Genomic DNA, 20,420 nt, shown 5'->3' with positions numbered 1-20,420 from the left:
CTAATTAAACAAACGGTAGAGCAAAAGAAAAGTGTTTTATTTTTTTTGTATCTGCTAATACATTTTATTTGTTTTGTATTCTATTATATCCATTTTTGATATGGTATATAAAAACTAGGTTGGAGGGGGAAAGCTCTTCAATAATCAATTGTCTTGATTTATATATATATAAATTATATATTTGCAATTATTAAGGTAGCCTTAACTCACGTATATAGTCTTATATTGTGCTAAGAATAACTTAATCCGAATAAAATTGTTACTATCTTGTGATTTTGCACAAAATTGAAGAATTATCATTCAACGTAAGAAGGCTTCTTGCATGTTAGAAACTGGTAACACTTGTTGAAAATACGTGACAATTACAGTTACAATTAAAATGGTGATCCTCTTTTCCATTTAGACGCCACCTAGAGAAGAAAATAAGAGACAAAAATATGTCAATCCGCAGTTTCAAAAAAAAAATGTCAATCCAATGGTAGAATTGTATATAATAACATTCCAAAGAATAAAGAGTGATGAATAAGCATTTTTTCAGACCAAAATTAAAAATACGGCGTTAGATTTCGGTTTAGCTTTTTTCTAGTAAAGGCGATTAAGTCAATTCATTTAAGCAGATATAAAGTTATAGTGTTTTACCAAAAAGATAAAAAATATAAAGTTATAGTGTTGTTCTCTGGCTAACTCTCTTTTGGTCACTATTGCCTTTCTTGCAGGGTCTCAGCGTTTGGTTGGTACTTCGCCATCTAGGATGAAATTGTTGTTTCTTACAATCTGTACTGCTTAGCTTTAGTAATAGTTCTTTTGGAGCTGGATTAAATCTAATTGTGGTTTAAGTGTCTTTTTTAATTCTTTTGGGACACTTAGCCACCCAGTTGCTTTATCAAGCAGAATGGGATTCAAGTAGCTTGTATCAAATGCATATATATATATATATATATATATATATATATATATATATATATATATATATATATAAAGTTAAAGTTAATTATTTTGGAATTTAAGTATTTCAGTTTTGTTTAGAATAGTAGACCGTTTATCCTGATTGAGAAGTAGAAATTTGACGTACCGTAATCTCTTGTTGTCTTGCATTTGAAGCATTCAGCCCTGCTAGCGTAGTTATGGACCCCACAACCGACCCTTGGACAAACCCAATCGCCAGTTTTCCAGCCGGGAGGACAAGCTCCGGCATCATTCCCGTAAGCAACCATTTGAGCTCCGTAGTACTGATCTGTATACTCGACTTTGATCATTCCACATCGATAGCAGCTTGTGCGGCTTGCGTAGTTGTGGCTCCCACAATTCAATGCACCACAATACCAATCACCAGCCAAAACCTCAGTCCTGTTGTACAAGTACGTTGACACATCTACCCCTCCAAACTTGGGGTATCCACATTTCTGGCATGCTTCTCTTTTTTTGAAGTTTGCGTGCTGACACGCCCCACATAGCCAGTCTCCTCCAGTCCAGCTCATCTTTCTATATATAAGTCTCTAAACACCTGAAAAGTTTACTTATAGTATTTAGCCAATATACTCAAAAAGTAAAATATTATATGAAGGGGACTGTTGACAAAAGAAAAAATATGAAGGAGACTGGATTTAAAGAGAAGAGGCCGAACCTGAGAAGACAAGAGACTAGTAAGCTAAAGGAAGTGGTGGAATTGGTTGTTTGAGGAACATGGCTTTATATAAGCATTATCATGAGAATGTACATTTAGGTAGATGCTGATTCCCATCAACTTTCTCTGCAACATGAGGACATTGTAAAAGAAGTTAAACTAAGGAATTAACACGGATGAATTAGCCGCCTTTGTGGTGTGCCGAGGTGGTCAACAAAATACATGGTAGTGTTTGGATGACTCCGATTCGAGTTGTCCAACTGCGGTTTCGATTATAGTTGGCCAGTATTCCTTTAATAGCAAGAATTATCAAGTTTCACGGGCTCCGGCTATTATTTTGGGCTTCGGCGAAAGATCCCGTATACTCATATATATTAATTAAAAGTTTAAGGAAATATCATAATTTTGTTTTGTATGTATTTTAATTTTCAAATGTATCAACTAAAGTTTCTGGACGATCTAGTCATATTGGGTTTGTGACACCATTATCATGTCCATGGCTTCAGGAAAAAAGTTACGTTTCTACATTCAAACATTACGGTCGAGAAGACATCCGATGCCAATTTAAATTAAAAAAAAAAAGTGAGAAACTCTGTTTCACGTGAAGGAAAAGAACGTTGATAGATAAATTAGGAGGGAAATAACGGAAGCACCATTGAGGGCTTAAAGTGATTCTCAATTGCATTATTGTGGGTAAAAGAGAAGATGATGAAGGGGTATTATTCTTTTCTGTTGCCCCCCAATAACCATTTGTTCCAATTCTGCCCTTCATTCGTGTCCCTTCCTACCTAGCTCCATATGGATTTCGACATCTTATATAATATTATCCGTTACGTTTTATTATGTTGTGAATTACAGAAAAACATTTAAGTTGACGTTTACAAAAACACCAAACGAAGAGAAAATTGGCAAACTCATTCATTTCTCAAAGATCAATTACGCATCACACTAGCAAAATTTTAATAACAAAAGATCAGTTTTTATAAGAATGAGATCGACCTACTGAATATTATTAGGGATTAGACTATAACTACAAATAGTACGTCTAACACACAATACAACAAAAAAATATCTCTACAACAAAAATATTTTACTATAATTTTTTAATGAACTTACAAGGATTTTTTTAAATAAAACAATTGTATTATTCCCTAGTCTTTTGTATTTTCACTCATATTACACTTATGTCAAGAATACAATTGCAAGTGTTATCTTCTGCTTGAGATCCCAAATCTTCTTCTATTTAGTATTATGTGTTAAAATATAAGATGTTTTGAGGTTTTAAAGTTAATTTCAACTTTATTGAAAAAATTTCAACCAATAAAATTTTATAGTTATTTTATAATTGGTTAATGATTTTAAAATTATATTTTTAAAAGTATGTTTTAAAAAAATTTAAATTTCTTAACTTTTATGCATTTAACCAAAACATTATATAATTAAAAACAGGAATAGAATAATACATTTATTTATTTTGTTCAGCAGTTAGCTGTTTGGATCTTCCGTTTTTCTTGGGGTCAGCGGCCAAAACTTAGGTATTCATACGTTCTAAGTGATAGATTTGAGACATAACTCTATTCCAATGAAATAAGCAAACCACAAGCAGAAAGAAACTTAACCCGCCAAATATAACGGTTATTTAAATTAATATATTTATTTTCGATAGAAGTATAAGTATACATTGTAAGAGGTAAATACATAAAATATGATGAATTATTATTGGATAAATAAATTGGTTTGAATATGTAATAAATCTTTCTTAACCACATTTATTTGTTTCTTAGATTATTTAATCACATAAATTTTTATAGATCCCATACATTTATTGAGCAAAATAAATCTCATAAATATACTTGATATTTTGAAAGTTAAATTTTATGAATTAAAATATATAGAATTAAATCTTCTCCTAACACTGGGTTGAATTAAAATTAAATAATTTATCATATAATTAATTATGTAACAAGAGTTTTAAATTGATTTTAAAAATTCTCTAACTAATAGCAATCCATTTGACTAAGATCTTAAGAATCAATGAACCAATACAATAGAATATCAAAATTTTAGGTTTACAAAAAAATCATGTATCAGTAACGTTTCGAATCTTATTAATCTTTAACTTTTTTCTATCTTAATGTTTTTATTAGTTTATTGAGTTCTTTTAAATTGAATTTCCATTAGTTAGTTGGAAAAACCGAAATTGATCTTGCTTAGCTTAGATTAAACGATTACATGTATTTTCTTTGAATTGATTCTTATTCCACATCACATGGTTCATGAATCCTTACTACGATGAAATACTACGATTAAATTTATTAGATATCCTGTAATTTGCCGCCAAAAAAAGATATCCTGTAATTTCAGGTTATTTGTTATCACCTGACAATCATCTATCACGTTGGTAAAAAAAAAGACAATCAGATCACGTTGTAATTTGTATTTTTTATTTACGGAAAGGAGATTTCATCGAACAAACAGAAAATGAAAGGAAACTCTGTGAACAAATAATACGAAGAGCATTGAACTCCTGTAGAACTTCGTTAGTATACAATGTCGCGCTCTTTTTCTGGGCAAACTATTATTTTAACTAAAAAAAGTAGAAGGCAATATTATAACTCTTTTGTTTTTATTTTGGTAATCAATTATAACTCTTTTGGCTTGCCGAATCGGCTAGTCCAATTACTTTTTTTTTATTTCTATTGTCAAAAAAATTATAACTCTTTTTAATACTAAAATATTATGTTTGCACCTTGTTTTAATTACATGGCCAATATTTTATTATTCACAAGCCTTATTGTTTTTTTACCATAAATGATGTACAATATATTGTTAACAAGGATAAAGGAAACTTAGAGTTGAAGACGAAGGATACATAGTCAAAAAAGTATCGAGAAAACGCTCTCAGGCACGATCTTCAAGGCAGTTTTACTATCTCAACCAATTTTGCACACACAGTTTTCCTCTTAACCGGTTTTTTCCTTTTTGAGCTTTCCCTCTGATCACTGACCGGTTCTGACTAATCGCACCAACCCGGTTCGTTTTCCTCTTTGGGTTAATTTTTTCAAATCTCAAACCACTAGAGACACTTTTCCCGGGTTCCACCCCCGACGTTTAGTCGGAGGGTCCTGTCCTCCCGCCGGAGCATCCACCAACCGCCGCCGACTCATGCCAGGAACCTGAGATACAACTCCCACACAATCGCCGACACCAACTCTGAGCTGCTAACAGAAGGAAAAGCACTAAACTACGGCCCTCAGGAATCGATCTCGACAAAAGCACCTCTCTCCGTCAAGAACTAAAGGAACCGCTGCAATATCTGCTACTAAGGATACCCACTTCCCCTGCAACAACCGCCGATTGACGACTACAATGGAAAGGCGCTTCACATATGCTGAGAAAGGTAAAGGGATCTACAACCAGAAGACGAAGGCGCCTCCACTGCGTATAAGAGCTCCAGAAATCGACACATCGCAGGCTATTCGCGACAATGAACTCACTCTGATAGGAAGACTGACAAACCCAAGGGAACAGAAGATCTGGAACCTCATCCCTTTCCTCTCCCGAAGATGGAGCGCTAAAGGAGCTGTATCCTGCTCTGACTTAGGACAAGGATGTTTCCAAGTGAGATTCGAAAGCAAGGAAGACCTCACCTACGTGCTGGCGCACAGACCATACCACTATGCTAGATGGATGGTCATCATACAAAAATGGGAACCTATCATCGATGCGAGATACCCATCCCAGATCCCTTTCTGGATAAGTCTCAAGGGACTGCCTCTACACTACTGGAAACAGAGATGCTAGATGAAATAGGAAGGGGATTGGGACGTCTGGATGATATTGAACTCACTCCAATGGCTGCAAAAATCCGAGTTACAATTGATGGTCTGAAACCGCTAATCAAAGAAGCCATAGTGGACTTCTCATCTGGTGAGGAGACTATTGTAACTCTCGAGTATGAAAAGCTGGCAAACCATTGCCAATTATGCAACAGCCTCCTACATGAAGAGCAGCAGTGTCAAAACCAAAGCGACCAAGAGTCCTACCATCATGCACCCACCACAACCAACATGACTAGACAACATAGCCATCTCCAACTGCAAGCGCAAACAGAGCACCGTCCTACTGCTCCCCCAGCTCAGCGCAAACACCACACCGCTAAGGAACCTTACTACGAACAGAGAAAGCAAAGGAACTACAGCGAACGACTGGATAGACATGGAAGACCGTTTGGCTTGAGGCCCTCAATGAGAAACGACAATCTCAAAAACGGACAACTTCAACTACGGCCAACTGAGGGGGCAACTAAAGAAAAGAAGGCCGATAAGGAGCAAGCTCCCAGTGATTCCCACTCTTATCGCCGAGAAAGAAGATCTCCCCCAAAACACCACATAACGAAGGAATACGTTCAAAAACCACTGAGGCTACGAGATGATTCAAGACGCCGCTCTCTCTCCTTTGGCAACCATTCTACTGGTTCTCACACAGCAGGAAAAGAAAAGAACCAGCGAAGTGAAGAGGAACACATTAGTACCCCCTTCACCACGCCTCTCCAACAGAGGACGACTAATGAAATTGAAGTTCAGCATCTCCATGAAAATATAATGGCGGAACTGCAGGATGTTACACTCCAATATGTCAACGTTCCTGACCCCATTGAACGAGAGGCTAGAAGAAAGAGAGTTTTGGACACTGAAGCTGAGGACCTAATGGCAAAAACAGCTGCTTCGATGTTAGCGGAGGCCATCAAAGGTAACCAAAACGCTAGCAACCACGCTTTCTATGCTGCCCTAGAGAACGTGGAAGAGGCTACACTTCAGGAAGCAAGAGAAGGAGAAGAAGCTGCTCCTAGTCAGATTGAGACGACTCAGACACCTCAGGCAAAGAAGAGGGGACGACCACCAGGAAAGACTACAGCTGCATCGAGAATGAAGATGATGAAAGCAACTAGCAGTAAAAAGATGAAAGTGATTATTCAAAACTCCCCTCAGGTCAGGAGATCATACTCAACCAATCATACGGGAGACAATCAAGTGGGCACTCGCACTACTCAACGAAACAAAACACAACTCCCGAAGGGACCAGCAATTACAGAGGTGACAATGCGGGAAAAAGGCGAGACATCAAAAGCGCCACAGCCGCCTAAGGCAAATCAGAAAGGAACAGGCAAAGCTACGACTCCAAAGCCGAAGCAGGCGGATTTTCAAAATCCGCACCGCTCTCTTCCTTAAAAATCCTGAGTTGGAACTGCTGTGGGTTGGGGAATCCCATGACAGTCCAACGACTACGGGAATTGAAGAAAGAATTCGATCCCGACATCCTATTTCTTATGGAGACCAAAAATCCCCCTGAAGTGGTGACTGATAAGTTAGCCGATTTAAACTTTGTATCACAACTTCATGTTCCTCCCCACAGTCCGGGTGGAGGAGGTCTCACTCTGTATTGGAACACATCTATAAAACTTCAAGTTCTCTACATGTGCGATAATTTTATTGATACTGAGATTGAATACAAGAAAAAGAAGTTTTACTCAACTTTCACCTATGGAGCGCCAGAGCAAGCAAAGCGACGTGAGGTCCTCCAAGCCATCTCCGACATTGCTCTGAACAGAACAGGACCGTGGTACTTGACTGGCGATTTCAACGATATAATCGACAATTCTGAAAAAGATGGGGGTCCAGTTAGAGCAGAAGGCACGTTCATTGACTTCAGAACTTTTATGTCCCAAGGTGATCTCTACGACCTTCGTCACTCAGGCAACTTCCTCTCATGGCGGGGCACACGACATACACACACTGTTCATTGCAGACTTGATAGAGCTTTATCTAACAGTCTATGGGCTGAAATGTTCCCGTCAGGAAGGTGCTCTTACCTTGATTTTGGAGGATCGGATCACAGACCAGTGATAACGTTCTTGGAGCCAGATACAAGGAAAAAGAAAGGGCTCTTCCGTTATGACCGAAAGCTCTGCAAAAATGAAGAAGTCAGAGAACTAATAGCCAAAGCTTGGCTGGAAAATGGAGACTCAGTGGAAAATAAAATAGCTGCGTGCCGCTCTGCTATCTCAAAGTGGAACCGGGATCATCATATCAACAGCCAACTCCAAATTAAGCAAGAGAAAGAAAAACTGGAGAAAGCCATGACAAGCTCCAACCCAAATGAAGAGCTGATCACGGCAATAAACGCTAGACTGAGGAAAGCCTACAAAGAGGAGGAGGAGTACTGGAGACAACGGAGTCGGACTCTATGGCTTGCGTTAGGAGATAGGAACTCGGGCTTCTTCCACGCTACAACTCGACAACGCAGAGCCATCAACAAATTCTCGGTTATAGAAAATAACCAAGGCGTAGCAGTATTTGAAGAGCAGGAAATAATGGCAGTAATTACAGAGTACTTTGACAGTCTATTCGAGTCCAAGAGTGTAGCGACCACAGCAATCGTGGAAGAGGCTTTAACGCCCTCCATCTCAGAAGACTTAAACAGTGGTTTCTCTGCACTACCGACAGATGAGGAGATAAAAGCTGCCATCTTTTCCATCCATCCGGATAAAGCTCCAGGACCCGACGGCTTCTCTGCAGGCTTTTTCAGGACAAATTGGAGCACAGTAGGACCTGCTATATCTCAAGAGATCAAGGAGTTCTTTCGAAATGGAGACCTGCCAGACAACATCAACCACACACACATTCGGTTAATACCGAAGATCTTGTCACCGCGAGTGGTAGCAGACTACAGGCCGATTGCACTAACCAATGTGTACTACAAAATCATCTCGAAGATCATCACCAAACGACTACAACCAGTCCTGGATTCCATCATTGCGGAGAATCAGTCAGCCTTTGTTCCGGGGAGAGCCATTTCAGATAACGTGATGATCACGCACGAAACCCTACACTTTCTAAAGCGCTCGGGAGCAGTCAAGCATTGCTCAATGGCCGTGAAAACGGACATGAGTAAAGCCTATGATCGCTTGGAATGGGGGTTCATTGCAGCAGTGCTGCGGAGGTTTGGATTCTGCGATACCTTCTGCCATCGAATCATGAGCTGCATTTCGACAGTAACATACTCTGTTTTGTTCAACGGGGAGGCTCAGGGACTTATCCAACCTAGACGAGGGATCCGCCAAGGCGATCCCTTATCACCTTACATTTTCATCATGTGCAGCCAGGTGTTATCGGGTCTTTGTGCATCGGCTCAACTGAGAGGCTCTCTAGCGGGTGTCCGGGTGGCTCGCGGCAGTCCTCGAGTTAATCATCTACTCTTTGCTGATGATACGATGTTCTTCGCTAAGACATCAGAGCAAAGTGTAGATGCATTGCGGACCATCTTAGCTAAATACGAGTCAGTTTCAGGCCAGATGATAAACCCCTCGAAATCGTCTATTACCTTCTCCAAAAAGACGCCTCCGGAAGTGAAGAAAAGAGTTCATTCTAGCTTGGGGATTCTAAAAGAAGGAGGATTGGGAAAGTATTTGGGACTACCAGAGCATTTCGGGAGACGAAAGAGAGATTTATTTACTTCTATAGTAGATCGAATCAGACAACAAGCTGCAAAATGGAGCACGAAGCAACTCTCAAGTGCGGGCAAGCTGGTCTTACTCAAATCAGTTCTATCTGCCAAACCTTCCTACGCTATGACCAGCTTCAAGCTTCCTCTCAGTCTTATCAAACGGATTCAATCAGCCATTACACGGTTTTTTTGGGATGCAAATCCTGAAAAACGTAAAATGTGTTGGGTTGCCTTCTCAGAATTAGTGAAGTCAAAAGAGGATGGAGGATTGGGCCTAAGAGATTTTGAAGCCTTCAATGTGGCACTACTAGCAAAGCAGAGCTGGAGAATAGCCACCAAACCGGACTGCCTTCTTGCTAAAGTCATGCTGGGAAAATATTGCAAGGATAAGAAATACTTCCAGGTAGAGCCAACCTCATCAATATCTCATGGCTGGAGGAGTATTCTCTGTGGTCGCGACCTATTGCTGGAAAAGTTGGGCAAATCCATAGGGAATGGAAAGGACACATCGCTCTGGTATGATCCTTGGCTGTCAACTGAGACACCGACCAGACCTATGGGGCCAGCCACCTTTGAAACAAAAGACTGGAAGGTTGCAGAACTCATTAATCAGGAAACAGGAGAATGGAACAAACAACTAATAGCCCAAACGCTCCCTGATTACGCCGAAGAAATTCTCAAGATTAAATTGAGTAAAAGGGGAAAGCAAGACGCCTTGATCTGGATGCCAACGAAGAATGGAGATTACAGCACAAAAACTGGATACTACACGGGACTTGCAATGAAGGAAGCACCACAACAATATCAACCTCGCCAACGCACCTGCAACTGGAACAAGGATATCTGGAAGGGTCGCTTCTCACCGAAGATACGAATTTTCATCTGGAAAATTGTCAAGGGAGCAATACCACTCGGAGAAAATTTGGAAAAGAGAGGAATCACGTCGAACACGGCTTGCGTCTTCTGCGGGGAGCGAGAGACATCAAGTCATCTCTTTCTACATTGCCAGTTCGCGAAGAAACTATGGGACAGTGCACCGATCGATCAACCAGAACTCATCACAGCAGCTGCAGATTTTGAAACAGCGCTAGCTATCTCAAAAAACCTCAAGAATCTGCCACCAGCAGGAATAACTGCAGGGCCTCTGTTTCCCTGGATTTGCTGGACAATTTGGACAACAAGAAACCAGTTAATCTTTGAAAAAAGGACACTTAAAGTGGGGGAAGCCCTACTAAAGGCAGTTCAACTAGCGAAAGAATGGCAGGAGGCCCAAATCAAAGAGCAACACAAGACCCATGAAGAAGAACTTAGCAGTCGTATATCCAGCTTACCATCGGCCAGACAGAGGAGTTCCTTTACTGTCCACACTGATGCAGCTTGGAAGGAATCGACTAATAAGGCGGGACTTGGCTGGATTTTCTCAGATACTTCGGGCAGGATCATCTCATCGGACAGCAAAGCGGAATCGTCTGTAATTTCAGCGCTCATGGCGGAAGGCTTAGCAGTTCGAGAAGCTCTGTTTCAAGCCCGACAAAGAAAGATCTCCAGTTTAACAGTGTACTCAGACGCTCAGACTTTAGTCGGAGCTATCAACAACAGAAAATCTCCTAAAGAGCTGGTCGGAATCATCCACGATATTCTTGATTTGTCTCTTGAGTTCTCTGTAATATCTTTTATTTTCATTTCTCGTCAGAACAACCAAGCTGCCGATACACTTGCTAAGAGTGCTCTGCTTGCTTCAGACATTCCCCTTGTTTAAGTTTTTATTTTAAATTAATGAAGTAACCGTTCAAAAAAAAAAGGATAAAGGAACATTCAAGAAAAGAAATACAAAAAATATATATTTAGTTTGTTATCCAAAAAAGATAGATGAGACTCCCCCGGGTGTACTCTCTTCTCTTGCAAAGGGCCATATGGGACAGCCATAACGCGACCAGTATTAAAGTGTTACAGAACTATATATACTAGATTCAGTTGGAATTTATTCTTTATTATAATGCCGATTTATTCTTCTCTCACTTTTATTCTATTTCTTCAATAATTCAAAAGCGATTAATACCAGTCAATGTTCACTTACGCATGTCTAAGTTCATTCTTCCCTACATGAACCGGTTCAAATTAAGTTCAAATAGCTCTTACCATTTCGAGCATGAATTCTCTTCGTTATCCTAAATTGTCCGATTTTAAATTCTTGGTGTCGGCTACTTCATCATTCACATGGCCTTCTAAGATAGAAAAAAAAGACTAAAGATCTGAACGACAACATGTTGAACAATGACACAACAACTGCCCTACGATGTTGTCTGTAAACTAAATAATTAATAAATTTATTTTCTATTATTTTACAGTATCTTAGAACACTTTAAAACGAATTCTTTTACTAAAAGAACACATAAAATGACTTCAAATTTTCACTAAAACAAATAAAAGATCGTTATATCTTTACTTTATAAATATATAAATAAAATATTATATTATATAAAATATAAAAAACATATTTTTTGAAAAAACTTTGAATTCAAACTTTTTCTTCGATCTTTTTAAATAATATTTTAAAATATTATTTTGGAATCCAAAATTATAATTTGAAACTATTTTTAAATTATTATTTTAAATTTTAATTATTAAAATATTTTTAAAAGTTTTCTAAAATCTCACCCCCTCCAAAATTCATAAATAAATATTAGTTAATTACAAGGATATAATTTTTTTATCTGTTTAGTAAAACTAATTTTGGTCATTTTAACATTTATGTGCTATATTTATGATAAAAAATAGTACTATGTTAAGAAAATTTTCTACTTTTTATAACTAATTTTCCTAATATGTAATAATGGTGTATTTTTGTTTATAAAAGCAATAATCGGTGGGTGATGTTTACGAAGACACAAGATTAGTTGAATAAAATCTTAATAAAAAGTTAGTTATTATTGAAAACTAGGAAATCTTATGGGGGAAATTTGGAAAAATGCACTTCAATAAGATTATAATTTGAAAAATATATCATTGTTTAAGCTTTTGGAAAAATACACTTATTTATATATAAATTTACCAAATTGTCCAATCTTAATATTTCTTAATTCTTATTATGTTTCTTTAATGTTAGAATCTGCATAATATCTTTTAATATACTAAATAATATCTTTCCCATATTTTTTTAATATATTTTAAATTTTTTTAGTGTTTTGAAAAAATAAAAGAAAGCAACGGGTCGTCTTCTCGTCTCCTTCTCCCATCTTCTCCCTTTCTGAATTTTTTTTTTCTTTCTCTGTTTTTTTATTTTTGCTAAAGGTACGCAACACAGAAACATGATTTTCCTTTCTCTATTGATTCTGCTTCTCTTTAGTTCTGACAATAGTTCTGTTTTTTTTTTCAGGAAAATCATGTTATTTACCTTTAAGGAAGGTTTGAAGTCTGAAGTTTGACGATATAGTTAAGATGGGTCATGAAGATTTCAGTATAAATAGGTTGGGCAATGAGTTAGAATCTAATATTTTACGGCTCTGTGAGTATGATATGAGTCGCGGAGTAACATTCAACGGACTGAAAGAATTTATATTCAATCTGGTTCTGGTCCTTGGTGCTGGAAACTCTTCTGCTTCGCTAGACGCGAGCCACACTATCACCTGTGAACTATTTTCACTCTGGTCATAACCTTCCTTATCTCAGAAGGAACACAAACTTTGTTTTTCTTGAATTTTAAGGCGGCTATACTCTTCAATGGGTTTCCACTGATGTCGTTTGTTTGCATTGAGAAGCCAATTGAACTGCACAATGTTTTGAGCAGACAATTTTTTTTTAAAAGTCTCGTTTCATTTTTGGAAGAAAGAACAACACAGTTATTTTTTTTTCAAATGCTAACGCCTCTATCTTTGTAAAACTAAGAATGTGAAACCAAGAATAAGAAAAAAAACATGTCTGCTTTCTTCGTTTTCATTAGATTCAGCTCTGGTTACAGCTTTCTTGCACTTCAAGATGCATTTGATCAAAAACTTGATGAACTAAACAAGCAGCTTATCCATCTATATAAATATATATAATCCTCTCCTATGTACGTACGTTATTTCTATTTTTCCTCTTTGGTAAAACCAATAGTTTTAGTCATCAACATCTCTTTGTTCATCCTTACGGAACTCTTGGTTTAGCTTCAAGATTTATCTTAAAACACATATTTATTTTAAACATAAATAATTATAATTCTTATTAATTTCGAATTTATATATTAATTATTGATATATCAAATTGGGGGCAAAAGGATAAATTCACCTTAAAGAAAGTGTAGTTTAAAAAAAAAAAAAACAGTGTATTTTTCAAATTTCAAATCCTAAATAGGGTATTTTGCAAATTATCCCAAATCTTATTGATACCAAAAGTTTACAATAAACTTTTTCTTTTCGCGTTCCGTATATTCAGAAGTGTATAGAAAATCATCAAAATAACATATATAAATATATATATCCAACTTCTTTATTAAGATTCTGTTACGTAGTTTTAGGCTGAGAAACATACCTCTGCTTGTCTGAAAACATTTGTCTTCCTCCCAAGCATTACAAAATACACAATTGTCGTGAGAACTCATTCATTAGCCAATGATCACATGGTCATCCATCGAAATATTACATTGGTTAAACGTACTAAGTATTTGGTTGTAATCCGATAGCTATAGTTTGTGTCCTCGATAGTCAAATCAATTAAAAAGAACGCTTTGCATCTGTTTTTCAAAAGACACAGTATTAGATCACTGTCACAGTAACGTATCCGAGCAACGTTACTTTAAGGAGGGAATGTTAACTAAAGCAAATTGGGTTGCGGCGAGATGAAGCTGTGTGTGCTTGTTCACTCAGTTGTTCTTTGTTCTTTTTATATATGTTTCTTGGAAGAGACGCAACCTTACATTTTGTATAATAAATTGACATTTTGAGATGACAAACCAAGTGGAATCCTTAACCAGTGAGTATGACCTGCGTTCAAAGGATTTGATTCTTGTGAGTTTATATATCTATTTTTGTAAGGAAGTTAATAGTCTATTTTGTTATACATATTATACAAACGGGGTGGATATCAATGTTTGATTAATAAAACGAGGTTGATGAAATAAGACAGAAAGACGTTATATGCCTTCAGCCGATACATCATTGTATGGGACCATCCTTTGATAATACTACAATGAAAGCGTAAATCATCCTTCTAAGTAAACTTAGTTCGGTTGGCAAAAAAAAATTGTAAGTTCGGAAATTTCTTTTGATGAAATCTAAGCTAGAACAAATGTAGTTATGGTCTTGTAACAGTTTGAGTTTCATTCATGTTTAATAAACAAAAAAAGAGAGTAAATAAAGTTTATAGAGAAAAGGGAAGATTCTAGCGTGTTGACACCGAGGGGATTCGATAAGAGAGAATCAAAATTAATACACATAAGATGTGTCACAAATTGCATATATTCCGGATGGACTAAGTATTACATCAATCTCCTCAACAAGTGTACATTGGTCGTGACTTTTCTCCTTAGATTTTTTGGGGTCTTTTTATTATACACAATGTAGTGTAAGGTATAGTAGAACTGTTCATATAAATATACGATTGATATGAATATTCCTTATGACTCTATGCTATGTTATTTATGTTGAATATTCACTTTTGAAATAATGATAACTAGGTTAAAACCTACGATTTACACAATATGAAATTTTGCAATAGTTTTTATTATGAATGACAGATATCTTATTTAAGTAACAAAGTCAACAATTCAAAAAAAGTTTGTTGGATCAACAACAAAACTTATTCGATTTATACAAAAACAAAAAATTAATTATTGGATCATGTTAAATGATTATCTAATTTTGTTGAGCCAACAACAAAACTAACTCGAACGTGATGATTTGTATAAACAAAGCTTGTATGGAGGTTTCTGTGATCAATACAATCGAATTGCTAATTCTATGTTTTGTCAGTATGTTGAAAAGGACATGGATCAAGAAAAGAGACGAAGCTACCAGATTTATCGATTCGTCCATGGTTAGATTGACGCCGGTGTTAGTACTATCCACCTAGGAGTGCTTATGCACTAACACATCTAAGACCAAACTTATGTTTCTCTTGATCTCAAAGGAATGTGTAATCACCTATGCACTTGAAGGTTGAAGAAGTATAACAAAAATTATTTCAACCATATGACTTAGAGTTGGCAGTGATAGTATTCTCTTAAAAGTTTGGTTGGTGTATCTATATGGAAAAAAGTCAGGTTTTCATGAACATAAGAGTTTTAGGTATACTTTCACTCAGCTTTCACAAACTAAGATTTAGAGATAGCCTACCATCCATGAAAGGCTAATTTAATTTAGTGGTGAATGTGTTTAGTCATAGGAAGAAAAATGTCTTTGGTAGAGAAGGAAGCAGAAGCATTGATTACAATGCTTAGAATGTTGCAAGTGAATTTGTTGGCATGTGAGACAGTTGATAGAGGTGAGGAAGCGGCTGATCAAGCGAACTTGCTGTTTTGGATCACAATGGCCCAAAGAAACAATAATTTGTTAGTTAAGATGATTAAAGATGATGTTGTAGAGTACTGGAAAGCCAATAATGATATGATTATTTCAGTGGACAAGTGTGTGTTCCAAATAAAAAGGAGTTGAAAAATATGGTATTGAAGGAAGCACATCATTCTAAGTTCACTTACAGTTAGGGGCAACATGGATGTACTATGACCTTAAGCGATAATGCTGTTGATCGTGGATGAAAATAAATGTTGTGGAATGAGTGATTAGGAGTCTGATATGTCAACCGGTGAAGTTAAATCAAGTACCAAGTGGGTTGATGTTAAGTTACCAATGCCCGAGTGAAATTGAGATATGATCACGATGAATTTTGTGAACGGGCTATCAAGGGTTAAGAATCTTCATGTTTCACTATGGATTATAAGTAAACTGCTTGACTAATTATGTACAATTCCATGCAATTCAAAAGAGAGATGTGGCAGATAAGTGAGTTTAGCTGGATCTGAGAAAGATGGTGAGACTTTATTGGATTAATGTTAGACCATGTCAAATCGAGATGAATGATCCTCTTTTAATTTCTTGATGAAATTTTGGAAAAGATTGGGCACTATGGTGCATTTGAGTAAGACTTATCATTTAAGGAAGTATTGATCGTATGAGCGGAGAAGTTAGACGATATGTTGCAGCCTTGTGTTTTGGATTTTGGATACAAACTGGAAGAACTATTTTTGATTGGTATAGTTGCTTACATGGACAATTTCAAATCAAGCATCAAATTGTCCATGTCAAGCCCATTATTCTGGATCAAACTGGGGAATAATGAAATCTTTAGCTCGAAGTGATAAAGAGAAAATAGAATGGAAGAAACTTAAAAACCGATACAAGTGTATATGGGTAAAAGGAGAGAGAAGTTAAATTCCAAGTTGGGAGAGATGGTGTAACAAACAAAAAAGTTAATGTACAAGATATAAACATGGCTGTAAAGATGGATAAGATGCAATCAAAGTACATTGAGCAGTACATGATCATTGGACGGACTGGCACAATGACTTATCATCTGGACTTGTCTAAGGAGTTTTCTTCATCCTATGATATGTTTCACATGTTTCTATTAAATAAAATTGTAGAGTATCTCATGTTGATTGTTCCACTACTACCCGAGGACTTGAGGTCAGATTTGTCAGCTCATTGACTACTTATCCATGTTTAAGGCTGCTAATTAATAAATCATGAAGGAAACATGATTCTTTGTAAAAGAATAGTTTAGGGACAAGATCAGATTCGGAAAAAAAAAAGTATATGCAAGAAAGATGAGAGCTGCATATTAAAATTAGAACATAACTTTGTTGCAACTTTTTGTTGTTAAAAAGGAAATTATTACAAAATCAAATTTCATTGTTCAAACTATGTCAATATCTTTCGTTATTTTTAAAAGCAGGGTGAATAGGAGAAAATTGTTCTCCACAGCCATGAGCACGGCCTTGATCTTTTTATAAAACCAAGTAAACTTGCTTAATTGAGATTGTACATCTTGTAGGGAAGGAATTTCCCAGTCACTAGATTACTTTATTCAGCTTTTCGAGATTTAAAAAGCGACTATTTCCTTAAAACAAGTTCATTCATACAAAGCAACACGTAACAACTTTTACAAGAATTGATAACGACAAAAAAAAAAATCAAATTTCCATTTTGGTCAAGCAAGCTACACAGACGCAGACAGGTAAGATGTAACAAGTGAAAAGGTAAGAGGCTTCTGCTTCTTGTATTCATTGTACCGCAAAAAGAAGTAACCCAAATAATCAAACTCAATTGGAGACATCCTTGCCTGTTCAACCCAAATTTGTACATGTTAAAATAATATGGTTTTGGTACCAAACGTTAAGCAATAATATACTAGTATATGGTTTTATAAATGCACCTGTATGATTGCCCATACCGCCCAGTACAAATGAGACGCTAATTTATACGCGTCTGTCTCTATGAAGACTGACTCCACTTCACCATTGCTGACCTGTTACACAAAGCAGTATACGGTTAGTTTAGCTTTGGCAAAATATGCAACAAAGAGAAGGTACAAACATATCTAAGCCATGGTTATTTAAATAGAAAAACTTTACATCTGTGTTTGCATCTACAAAAACAACCGTGGCATACGTACGGACACTACTAGGTCCCAGTTTAGGCTTTAAGAAATTGTTCAAACTACCTGATATGTTCTTACCTCGTCTGGTTTATCTGGCTGTAAGTAATGCTTGATAAAATGATATTGTTCTTCTTTAGTTGGGTACCTACACAGCAACCACGACGAGGAAGTCATGTTCCAATCTTTTTAGAGGAAATTATTATAAACAATAGAACAAGTCGAAATGAAGTTGGACATACAAGCTGTAATCACAGTCGTATCCTGCGTATTCATTGAAGTGATTTCCAATGTCGAAGCCTCTGTAGTTGTACGATCCATACTCGAAATCAATCAAGTACAGTTTCTCTGACCATAGATGTAGAGATTAAAGTTAGAGACTAAAGATAAACACAACTTAAGATACAGAAGATGATAACTTAGTCAAACCAAAAAAAAAAAATCATTGCTATCTATCTTTTGAAGTTTCGTTATATTGTATACCACCACCACCTATTATTCACCATTAAGATCAATCATTTAAATGCAGAGAAGAAGGAATTTTCTCACCTTCTTCCTCATTTAGCATCAGGTTTCCAGAGAGCAAATCATTATGAGCAAACACCACAGGTGCGTTAAGTAAGCCTGTGAATTCCTGTTCCAGTCGTCAGACCAAAGCAGGTGAGAGACTTTTACAAGAACACATCAAGAACAGTAAGAAAAGCTTCACTGAGAGAAAAGTAATACCCTTAGCTCAACAATTTCTTTATACAGTTCTTCAAACGAAATAGTCTCGAAGAGCTTCTGCTTATCAGGTTCCTCGAACGCAAGAGTAGAGGCTGCAAGTAAAGAAAGGTACAAGACAGACATGGGATTTGTATAAGATATAGCCAACACTCTAAAAGCACTAGCCAAAAAAAAAAAAAAAAAACCTTTTTCAAAGAACTTCAAGATATCAACCCAGAGCTGAGGTTCTTTGGGACCAGGTATGTTCACTTTATGAAACTTCCCAAGCTCTTTGGCAATTTCAGCAGCAATCTTTGGCTGCCTCATATCTGGCCACATATAAAAGTTGAATACTACTGAGCAGTGAGCACCACTTGGACACTAACATTACTGTAAGCATATGAAACAACCTATATACACTTTTGGAGAGACACACTCTCTCTAAGAATTAACAAAATGAACGAACCTGAAGGCGCTAAGGTTCTTGCATTGATAAATGATTGCACCATCCCATTTCCAAATCCACCAAGCAACTTGGCACCAAACCCGGCAGCAGAGAGATATTTGATAGCCTACTGAATCAAAAACAAAAAAAAAAACAGTCATACGCTTGGGAGCATAATAATAAACGCATTTCAAGATAAATTACCTGTAGCTCTCTCTGACGATTAATAACATAGTCAGTGTTAGGCCCATACAGCCTCACCGTTATTGAGACTTCTTTGTCTTCTTCTTCTTTCACAGATACCTTCAGCACTGCCAAAACAAGATAAAGTTAGTTAGAGAGCATTTCGGGATGTTGGATAAAAAACGGTATAACGAGAAGAAGAAGTCTCACATAGGTTGGTGATGCCTCCAGACACTCTCTCGACGGAGAAGAGTGAATCGTCAAGGTCTCTCCAATTGTTGAACAGATCTTTACATAACTCTCTGCCAAACATCACCACAGATTCCAACAATAACAATAATATATCAATTTTTAAACAACTTGGAAGCGAAACAAAAGTCGAATCAAAGAGACGAACATGATGCGAGGAATCATGAGGGGGAGAGGCAAAGATGTGTCTACGATTAAGGGAGAATACGGGATCCGGGAGGAGGAGGAGGCGTCGTTGCCACTACCTTCATCTTCCAATATTGCCCAGTTATTATTGTTCTTCGCAGCTCCCATTTTTTTTCAAAATTTTCTCTTCTCTTAAGATTCTCTTTTCAGATCTCAATTTGTTGATTCTGTTTTCCCCTCAATTTTTTTTTTGTAAGGCGTCTTTTCTATTTTCAATAAGTCACAACCTTCGCATGCCGTACAAGTTTAGAGATAGAATCTTTTCTTTTCTCATCTCAAAGTTCAAATTTTTTTATTTATGGAGTGATATTGATTGAAATCGCGACTAAACGAAAATATTATTAATTTAATTGATTCTAAAATATGATGTGTATACTAATGACTTAAATATGACTCAATTCCAAATAGAACAAATGACTTAAATATAACTCAATTCCAAATAGAACAAGACTCTTTGAACTTGACGAAATTGCTAATGTATGATCAACTTAGCTAAATCATTCTCAATAACCAATATTTCAATCTTGGTTCGTACTAAATCGTGTGCTTATCCTAATCAAAACTTTCGAAATCGTTTTCTTTGTCCACCAAATTAAATTGTGATGTTCATCCTAATTAATAGTATGATTTAGTAATTTTATGTTTAACTGGCCTTTAATGTCAAAAACCTAATTTCAGTTAGTGAAATGTTTGGGAAAGTCTATAGCCTTTGGAAACTTTGTAAAATCTTTGAATACAACCAACTATACGATGTGTAGACATGTTTTATGGTTTTGATCGGATCCACTTACCTTACGTGCAGGATGTCGTTGTTGACTGGGAACAATCTTGGAGACTGACTGTCCTCTTGAAAGTAACTCTTGTGTTGGCCAGAAAGCCCATCTACAATCA

At 36.5% G+C, this 20,420-nt stretch overlaps 3 protein-coding genes across 3 annotated transcripts; 1 reads left to right on the top strand and 2 right to left on the bottom strand.

Annotated features, from left to right (window-relative positions):
* Positions 1-273: 273 nt before the first annotated feature.
* Positions 274-1,757, bottom strand: LOC108836958 (uncharacterized). The gene is made up of 3 exons (XM_056988754.1): positions 1,625-1,757; positions 1,073-1,504; positions 274-410 (listed from the first exon to the last, which is right to left on the bottom strand). Exons 2-3 carry the CDS (start codon positions 1,476-1,478, stop codon positions 400-402), a joined length of 417 nt encoding a protein of 138 aa, XP_056844734.1. The 5' UTR covers positions 1,479-1,504; positions 1,625-1,757; the 3' UTR covers positions 274-399.
* A 3,721-nt stretch (positions 1,758-5,478) lies between these two features.
* Positions 5,479-6,855, top strand: LOC108850354 (uncharacterized). The gene has a single exon (XM_018623904.2). It carries the CDS (start codon positions 5,479-5,481, stop codon positions 6,853-6,855), a length of 1,377 nt encoding a protein of 458 aa, XP_018479406.2.
* Positions 6,856-17,152: 10,297 nt separating this feature from the next.
* Positions 17,153-19,783, bottom strand: LOC108807157 (probable ethanolamine kinase). Its single transcript, XM_018579415.2, has 11 exons — positions 19,492-19,783; positions 19,305-19,396; positions 19,116-19,222; positions 18,933-19,038; positions 18,673-18,795; positions 18,488-18,579; positions 18,311-18,395; positions 18,004-18,109; positions 17,843-17,909; positions 17,540-17,632; positions 17,153-17,446 (listed from the first exon to the last, which is right to left on the bottom strand). The coding sequence occupies exons 1-11, from the start codon at positions 19,635-19,637 to the stop codon at positions 17,324-17,326; spliced, it is 1,140 nt and encodes a 379-aa protein (XP_018434917.2). The 5' UTR covers positions 19,638-19,783; the 3' UTR covers positions 17,153-17,323.
* Positions 19,784-20,420: the final 637 nt, after the last annotated feature.

The sequence above is a fragment of the Raphanus sativus genome, chromosome 6 (genome assembly GCF_000801105.2).
Source record: "Raphanus sativus cultivar WK10039 chromosome 6, ASM80110v3, whole genome shotgun sequence".
Lineage (NCBI taxonomy): Eukaryota > Viridiplantae > Streptophyta > Magnoliopsida > Brassicales > Brassicaceae > Raphanus > Raphanus sativus.
The sequence above is the reverse complement of the archived record's forward strand: the minus strand, read 5'-3'. Positions and strand labels throughout refer to the sequence as shown.